General features: G+C 38.5%; 1 protein-coding gene across 11 annotated transcripts in view; it reads right to left on the bottom strand.

Annotated features, from left to right (window-relative positions):
• Window positions 1–8377: 8377 nt before the first annotated feature.
• The window catches only part of LOC110453702, an 82090-nt gene continuing 80413 nt past the window's right edge, over window positions 8378–10054 (bottom strand). For 7 of the 11 annotated variants that reach the window (XM_021502770.1, XM_021502778.1, XM_021502771.1 and 4 more), the window contains one exon: window positions 8378–9562. In XM_021502770.1, the coding sequence (XP_021358445.1) occupies window positions 9399–9562 (164 nt within the window). In that variant the 3' untranslated portion in view covers window positions 8378–9398. The remainder of the gene's footprint in view (window positions 9563–10054) is intronic. The other 4 variants (XM_021502773.1, XM_021502776.1, XM_021502774.1 and 1 more) reach the window with 3 other exon arrangements.

The following is a 10054-nucleotide window of genomic DNA, read 5'->3' as shown; positions in this document are numbered from 1 at the left end:
ACTGAGCTGTTAGGTGTACGTAAAGTTACATTCCGTACCCTCTATACTGAGCTGTGAGGTGTACGTAAACATACATTCCGTACCCTCTATACTGAGCTGTTAGGTGTACGTAAAGTTACATTCCGTACCCTCTATACTGAGCTGTAAGGTGTACGTAAACATACATTCCGTACCCTCTAGACTGAGCTGTTAGGTGTACGTAAAGGTACATTCCGTACCCTCTATACTGAGCTGTTAGGTACATTCCGTACCCTCTATACTGAGCTGTGAGGTATACGTAAACATACATTCCGTACCCTCTATACTGAGCTGTTAGGTGTACGTACAATTACATTCCGTACCCTCTAGACTGAGCTGTGAGGTATACGTAAACATACATTCCGTACCCTCTATACTGAGCTGTGAGGTGTACGTACAATTACATTCCGTACCCTCTATACTGAGCTGTACAGAGGGAACGGATGCGTTTTCACTGTTTCAATTTATTATTCTCAATACTGAGCTCTTTGTTATACGTAAAATTACGTTTTTCAGGTTAGAGGTACTGAATGTTTGATTTGGCCGAACATTTAATGCTAACGAGAACGATATACCGACAAACCGGCACATTGTATGTATATACAGTAATGCTTTATTTTAGATTAATTGTAATCTGACCCCCCAGCCGTACTCTCTAGTTACTCCTCACACACACCCATCCGTACTCTCTAGTTACTCCTTACACACACACCCATCCGTCCTCTCTAGTTACTCATTACACACACCCATCCGTACTCTCTAGTTACTCATTACACATCCCCATCCGTACTCTCTAGTTACTCCTTATACACACCCATCCGTACTCTCTAGTTACTCCTTACACACACCCATCCGTACTATCTAGTTAATCCTTACACACACCCATCCGTACTCTCTAGCTACTCCTTACACACACCCATCCGTACTCTCTAGTTACTCCTTACACACGCCCATCCGTACTCTCTAGTTACTCCTTACACACACACACATCCGTACTCTCTAGTTACTCCTTACACACACCCATTCGTACTCTCTAGTTACTCCTTACACACACCCATCCGTACTCTCTAGCTACTCCTTATACACACACAGCCGTACTCTCTAGTTACTCCTTACACACGCCCATCCGTACTCTCTAGTTACTCCTTACACAGAAATTACCGGGTGGCTTTCATTTAGTTTGAGTGATTCCTTTGTTTCCTCCTTTTTATCGACTTTAAGTTCTAAATTCATGTTTGTGTGTATTCATTATGTATTAATAAAAAAAAGATGAATAAATGGCTGTTAAGCGACCTGTTCAGTTGTTGTAAAGCTTTCTCATAAAGTGATTATTAGTTGGTATTTTCTTTGAATCGGCAACTAATTCCTGTGTATTATAATTGCAACAATTATGTAAGATATGTATTATAATTGCAAATACAACTGATATGTAGAATTATTTAAAGTTTTCCTGTTGAAAGAAATTTGTAGTTTATTGCTTGATTTTCTCGCACGTGACATCTTTTTTTGGGTATCATATTTGCACCGCTTCCAGTCATTCTTTTAATGCATTCTGATGGATTTTTTTTTTTTTTACAAAAATCTATTCGTGTTTGAAGAAAACCATTTCACATTCACATCATACAGTGATTTATCATGCTTGTCCTTAAATAACAAGTATCTCAATAATTACTTTCACGTGATTTTTCCTCAGTAACTTGAGATTTAAGATGCCACAGACATGTCTTCTTCAACTTCATATAGTTACATTTACCTTCAGAAACTCATTGCAAGCACTTCGTATTTCTACCGTAGTTTGTGGGACTCGACCAGGGAACAAGCACTGATCAAGTATCTCCGTTAGTTAGAGTGACCGTAAGTGACCGGGAGTGACCATAAGTGACCGTAAGTAACCGTGAATGGCCGTAAGTGACCGTGAGTGACCGTGAGTGACCGTAAGTGACCGTGAGTCCAGGGTTCGAATCCAGGTTGGCCTCGTTGCATTTAACTCTCCGAACACTGCTCTTGATTTATATTCATACAAGAAAGTAATTAGGTCAGTAAAACATTGCTAGTTAGAGTTTTGACAGCGGGACGGTAGGAAGGTCCTTAAGAACAATACTATCGATCACATTATCATCTAACACTACGAAAAAGCTGCCATTTTAATGACACTATCGTTAACTCTCTTTTCCTCAGTAGTAACATAATCAGCCTTCCCGGCAGCATTTGAAGTAGACGTCTGATTACATTCTCCAACCATAAACTTTTAAAACACGTTCAATTTATCTAAGATCGTTGGATACTGACATACGTTCCACGTCGGAGAATATCATGGCAAAACACCGCGTTTTGTGCGAGAATTACTTACCCTTTTGTAGCCCCCGTTCGTCTCTGGTTCGTTGTGGATTTCATTGTTCAGCATTTTATTCTATGGGTTTCTTCATTATTATCGTTCCATTTTGATTTCGGGTTGTGATTTTGTCGTATATATAATTTGTAGTAATTGTGTGTTTTTTTGGATTAAAAATTAAAAAAAACTTGTCTGCCATTTTTGATATCCATGATCATCGGTCTGTTCTAAACATCTATTTCCGTTTTTTTACCTCCTTGAGTTCATAATCCACCGATATCTTGATATGTAACGGGCTATCATGTCAGCCTAGTCAGTACTTGTCCATAAGACTTCATTAATTATTTTTTAAGAATTGCGAATCAGAAAGCTAAACACAACATTTCACATTTGGGACTCGTCAGTGGAACGAAGGGTCCAGTGTTCTAAAACATGCACAATTAAGGTGTATAATTATACTCCGTTCCGTGAGTTTGGTAGACTTGTGCATTACACACTAAAACAGTTCCGATGGACTTATATATCACGATTTCCCCAGTGAGTTCAAATGTATTCAGTGTAAAGGGTATCTGCAAAGTCCTGGTGGAGACTGTTCTAGTTGCTGTTCTATGTCATTGCGGTTGTTAATTTCTGCAATTTAGATTTGTATGAGATTTCTGTAAAATGTTGTCCCTTGTCATATTGAATAACGAGTATGTACAACACTTTATTGCCATGAATAACAAGTATGTTTTACACTCTATTGCCATAAATAACGAGTACGTACAACACTCTATTGCCATGATTAACGAGTATGTACAACACTCTATTGCCATGAGTAACGAGTATGTACAACACTCTATTGCCATGAATAACGAGTATGTATTACACTCTATTGTCATGAATAACGAGTATGTATTACACTCTATTGCCATGAATAACGAGTTTGTTTAACGCTCTATTGCCATGATAACGAGTAATACACTCTATCTCTATTGCCATGAATAACGAGTATGTATTACACTCTATTGCCATGAAATACGAGTATGCATTACACTCTATTGGCATGAATGACGAGTATGTATTACACTCTATTGCCACTCCGTTTAATATGAAGTACACATGGATTTCCTCGGATCGCTTTCGCCGGTATTGAAGTGTTGGTATGCCGACTTTCCCCACTTATTCTGTATAACGTTTGGATACTAATTGGTATCCCCTTTACGTAGGTTTTCCATCTGTTGAATATCCTTTGTTAACATGGGGCTTGTCTATAATTGCTGTTGTTCTGGCCAAAGTCTCGCAAAGCCTCGCTATGTTTACGTCCGATTCACCGTTGTTGACAATATGTATGCTTGTGTTGTCTGCAGTTTGGTTTTGGATGCTTGTGGCAGGTCGCTGACAACGACTTAAATTTTCACTGCCGTTTCTATTATGGACTCCATTTTAACGTTTGACCACTGATGTCCCCTCGAGCTCGTTACTACACACTGCTTTTTCTCCTTTAGTAATACTAAATCGGTTTTTTTCTCGATTTCCTATTTCTTGTTCGTCTAAAGGTCTGATGTCAAACGTCTTTTGAAGATCCAATTATATCATATCGACATTAGTCCCTCTAGTTATGATGTAGTGTCCTCCGAACCCTCCTGCAGCTTTATATAATTTTATTTATTTTTCTGGTAGAAAGTAGAAATGTTCTTCACATAGTAAGCTGTTTCCAAGTGTATTAATCCCTCCTTATTGATCCAATTTATTACTTGTCGTGCCAATTGTTCCCTAATTTTAGTATTTGTATTGTCCCCTAATTTTAGCAATTTGTATTGTTCCCTAACTTTAATATTTGTATTGTTTCCTTTCCTGTAATTTGTTAAACACGTGGTGTTCTATGGGTACTATTTCAGTCCTTGAGATGTGATCCTCGTTTTCTTTTTTTCGTGAAGATACCCTCGAAGAATCCTGGATGCTTTCATACCATTTTCATCTTCTATAGGTGTTCTATATTCCCAACCTTTCCTTTTCATTTCAAAAATATTTTATTGTTTCAATTAACAATGGGATTGGCCACAGGCATTGCCTATAAAAGCCCTTTCCATATAGAAAGATATCCATTTCAAACATATACTGCATATAAATTTAAGATATAATATATTCAGTTAGGTAGATACAATGTAGGGTAGGCTGAACCAATAAGCCAGTTTTATATATATGAACATAGAGATTAGCAGTCCAATTGGAATATCAGAGATTTTAACAGAGTAGATCTGTAGTGTTTGGTTAGGGCACTTCAAAGTCACTGTCACTACACACCTTTCCTTTTGAGTGAACATATTTCAGAACGTTTTTGGGCTGTCTTTAGTTCACTGCCGATCATTTTTGTTCATATTCATTATTGGTCGTATTTGGCGTGCTGTAGTTGTAGTACATACTTTCCTAATTTCCACCTAGTTTTACTATGTTTTCTTCTGTAGATTTGAATATACCGCAGTCTTGTTCATCCAATATTTCTTTTGTCGTTTTCCTGGCTATGAATTGAACATGGATATAGTTCTACCAAATTGTTAAATATCCAATTGACAAGGTAAGCCCAAACATCCATTTCCTTGGGGATTTTCTTCCCATGGTATAGATTCCACCTTTTCTCTCACGGGTGTCATAATATAAGTTGTTCTATGGTAACAATTCACTCTTGTTCCGTAGTTAACATCACAAATTACAGGCATAATCCCTTTTTAGAGCCGGGGAATGTTATCTCTAAAACCATGCTCTCCTTCCTCTTCAGCCACTGCTGTCCTCTGTATGACAAAGTCGATCTATTCAAAAGGTCAAAAGGAAAAACAAACGTACAGCTAGACAAACAACATACAATCCTGAAGTTTTCCAGAAAACATTGGTAGAAAACCAAAACAACACAACACTGAGTCTGTTTTATCATTGTTTAGCAACAATCCTGAAGTTTTCCAGAATTCGTCGGTAGAAAACCAAAACAACACAACACTGAGTCTGTTTTATCATTGTTTATTGCCTGTACCCACCCTAGGTGGCTGGATTTCCCTGGATTCTTGACCCAGTTTGTTTATACATTGGTCCTATATAATATATTGATATGTTAATTACAATGTATGAGTGATGTATACAAAAATATTGTAAAAAAATCTGTATGGTATATGTACAATGCGATACAGCTGTATAGATAATGCATCTAGTAGTTCTAAATGATATGTTCAAATATAAAATGGTGAAATATTAGTAAACACAATACAGTCTGCTATGAAAACATTTCTCATAGGAGCATTTGATCATTTCTAGTTCAACTATTCACTATCCCAGTCAAGAATTGTTCATATGATGCATTTAAAAGCATGAATTTAGAATGTTTTTTTTTCATTGGAAAAAAAATACCCGCATAATATAGATGTGATCTTCATATTTTTCAGCAAGATATATCAAAAAGATCTGCATCAGTTCAGGAAACCTGAATAGATAAAACACCTATTTTTCACTATCCTAACATTGATGTGATTTCATTGGACGCTTTATCAAGGCATCATCGGTATCAAACAGAAACAAATTATGATATAAACATCAATTAGATAATAATTTAGTAACGTCACATTAACATAAAACATATAGAAATAAAAAAAAGAGTTGCCTGATGCTTTCAGCCATATGTTCTACACCGTATTCTAACAATAACTGGCCATTCACCTCCACAGTATAACGAGCCATGCTGTAATGTTTATCCTGAGCTGTTCTATGAGAACGGTCAATAACGCTGCCCTCTACAGTATAACAAGCCATCTTGTAATGTTTATCCTGAGCTGTTCTATGAATGGTCAATAACGCTGACCTCTACAGAATAACAATGAATTTCCTGGTAATTTTTACCATCAGCTATTCTATTAACTGGCCATTCGCCTCTTCTTATAAACAATAACCGAAGGTAAGTCCCCTGATAACTTAAATCTACAGGATAGAGTTGGTCTAATAATTTCAACTGTCAACTGGATTCTGCCACAAAAAATTAGCTTAATTACTTTTCCCAAGTTAATACCGTTACTACTTATAGCTGCATGTCTACCTTTAAGTACAAAAGCCCAAAATGTCCCGTAGGTGTCTCTAATAACATGCCATTTTCATATCTTAAATTTGTGGTATGAACATATGCACTCAATATTCACAAGAATCCCCAAAAAGTACTAGTAATATATAGGGAACGCCTTATTGGAACATTGATTCCATGCCTGTTATGAATATCAGTTTCGTCAAAAGTAAACATTTCTTAACGATAAAACAGTGAAATTTCTATATACACATTCAATAGCTATATTGTCAAAAAGATCCATTTTCATTAATTACAATCACCATGATTAATCTATATACGATCAATATTTTAGTCAACAGGCCACTTCAACGGATATGTTGATGAAATTCAAAGTGTTTGTCTACATTTGACAAAATATTAAATCCTTTTAAAATATGTTCATAAAAATAACTCCATAAATCTTAGCAACATAAAATCATACAAAACAATCTTTATTAATATCTTAAACAATATCAACAATAGAAAATATCACAGGTTTAGTGTACAGTATTAGATATAGTCCTTACAGCTTACTTTCACACACTTACTGATTTATGGAAGTACATAGAGACATAATCGCAAGATATATCCCTTGGAGAAATAATACTGGACATGATCTTACATAGAAGATCCTGACCAACAAACAGGGCCCCTCTCATGTCAACACTCTGACCAACAGACAGGGCCCCTCTCTTGTCAACACTCTGACCAACAGCCAGGCCCTCTCTCTTGTCGACACTCTGACCAACAGACAGGGCCCCTATCATGTCAACACTCTGACCAACAGACAGGCCCTCTCTCTTGTCGACTCTCTGACCAACAGACAGGGCCCCTCTCTTGTCAACACTCTGACCAACAAACAGGCCCCCTCTAATGTCAACAATCTGACCAACAGACAGGCCCCTCTCTTGTCAACACTCTGACCAACAGACAGGCCCCTCTCTTGGCAACACTCTGACCAACAGACAGGCCTCCTCTCTTGTCAACACTCTGACCAACAGCCAGGCCCTCTCTCTTGTCGACACTCTGACCAACAGAGAGGGCCCCTCTCATGTCAACACTCTGACCAACAGACAGGGCCCCTCTAATGTCAACAATCTGACCAACAGACAGGCCCCCTCTCTTGTCAACACTGACCAACAGACAGGGCCCCTCTCATGTCAACACTCTGACAAACAGACAGGCCCCTCTCTTGTTAACACTGACCAACAGACAGGCCCCTCTCTTGTCAACACTGACCAACAGACATGCCCCTCTCTTGTCAACACTCTGACCAAATGACAGGCCCCCTATCTTGTCAACACTCTGACCAACAGACAGGGCCCCTCTCATGTCAACACTTGGACAAACAGACAGGCCCCTCTCTTGTCAAGACTGACCAACAGACAGGCCCCTCTCTTGTCAACACTCTGACCAACAGACAGGCCCCTCTCTTGTCAACACTGACCAACAGACATGCCCCTCGCTTGTCAACACTCTGACCAAATGACAGGCCCCCTATCTTGTCAACCCTCTGACCAACAGACAGGGCCCCCCTCTTGTCGACACTCTGACCAACAAACAGGGCCCCTCTCATGTCAACACTTGGACAACCAGACAGGCCCCTCTCTTGTCAACACTCTGCCCAACAGACAGGGCCCCTCTCTTGTCAAAACTCTGGCCAACAGACAGGCCCTCTCTCTTGTCGACACTCTGACCAACAAACAGGGCCCCTCTCATGTCAACACTTTGACCAACAGACAGGGCCCCTCTCATGTTAACACTCTGACCAACAGACAGGGCACCTCTCTTGTCAACACTCTGACAAACAGACAGGCCCCTCTCTTGTCAAGACCGACCAACAGACAGGCCCCTCTCTTGTCAACACTCTGACCAACAGACAGCGCCCCTCTCATGTAAACACTGACCAACCAGCACCTTGTATTGATACATAACAGGAGCTGCCACCCCCCCCCCCCCCCCCCACCCCTCTCTCTCTCTCATTGCAAGTTGTCCTTTCATTGACAAGCCTACCCAACAGACAGAGCCCCTCTGATGGCAACACTGCATACTTTCATCCTGATCTCTACACCTCACGGTCACAGAAATTCAAAAACGAAAATATATCGATTACACATTAATATCCCAACATATTGAACTTCTGTAGCCAAGTAAAAAGCATGAAGGGGACCTATGAAAAATTATGATTGCGTAGCTTTCATTTAAATGTAAATTTTGCCTTCAGTCAGTATAAGACCAAAAAAATTTTGCCTTCAGCAATGGCTAACGAGATTCTTCATAACACAACGCTATTTTAACATGTTAAAACTTTTAAATTGAACGTACATAATTATAAGGTAAGGTGTATCATTGTTTCAGTTTAACACAATATACACGTATGTAAATCAATGTTTTGAAGCCCTTCTAGTAGAGAATGTACATTCCAAAATGAGAGTGCAGTCCTCCCAATATTTTCCCTCAGGTAGATAACATACATTAAATAGCTGACTCCACCCCCCCCCAAACTAAACAAAATAATCCTTCAATTTTTCGCCATTAAATTTGCTCACCTGTATCTTATCAATACCTAGGTGAACTTTTATTATTAAAACCAATTTTTGGAAAATGTTTGGCATTCTTTTTTATCCTTTTGCGATTGACAACGTCAGCACTGCTGAACCTGGGGAAATCATTACAATGCGGCTCTTGCCTCAGATAAAGCCAATCACATCGTGACTTTAACACTTTGTAGCCAATCACATTGTAGAGGTTGTTTCTCCAGATATTCACCCCGTCACACTCGCTGTCCTCTGTTGATGTGACAACTTTTGATGTCTTCTGTACGCATGGCTACAATCATTTATCAGACAGCTGCTTGGTGATCCATCAAATATGATCCATTAAGAACGAGAAATTTGGCAAGAAAACAGTCCTTTTTTGACCAATAAGAAGAAGAATCCTTCTGGGTCAATTAATCAGAAGGTTCGGTTTGATAAAACTTTTAACCAATCAGATAAAGAGTTTTTCTTGCATGCGGAGAGGAGCCTGTCCATATAAGTCATCCCGTGTTTGACCTAGCACTTCGCTGTCATGTCCATTTAGAAAATTGTATTCCATTTCCCGCTCCCTCGGGGACTTGGCCGGTGATCCAGACCAGGTTTTCCTTCTCTCGGCTGTAACATAAAGAAAGTACAATCAATTTTGTGGTTATAATTATATTTTAGTTTTTAAATACCCACATTTTGACTAAAATTTATTAGAAATATGTTTATATTCAAGTTAATATTTGATAAAAGATACATCCTTTTAAGTTTTCTAATGCAGGCAATTCCAACTTCCACGTAACCCTTGAATAAAGTATAAACATACATGTATAAAGCTGAAGGTAAGTGAACCAAAAAGTGAACACATCATCAGAAATTACTTGATGAAAGTAAATATTTATTGATATAAAATACCTAATGAAAGGCTGTTCTAGCCTATCATGATCAATCCATCAACCTAGTGCACCTGACTAGCACTAATTCCTCCAAAGGCTGTTGAGTTATAATCTTTCAGTAAAATATTACTGTTTTAACATTATTTCATGCTGATAATATTTTGAGCCTTGCCTGTCAGTTGAAATGTTTCACTTTGGATATTTACTTTTCTAATCAGTATTTATT

Source organism: Mizuhopecten yessoensis, unplaced genomic scaffold (genome assembly GCF_002113885.1).
Source record: "Mizuhopecten yessoensis strain PY_sf001 unplaced genomic scaffold, ASM211388v2 scaffold7491, whole genome shotgun sequence".
Taxonomy (NCBI): Eukaryota; Metazoa; Mollusca; class Bivalvia; order Pectinida; family Pectinidae; genus Mizuhopecten; species Mizuhopecten yessoensis.
Note: the sequence above shows the minus strand (reverse complement) of the source record. Positions and strands in the feature narration are given on the sequence as shown.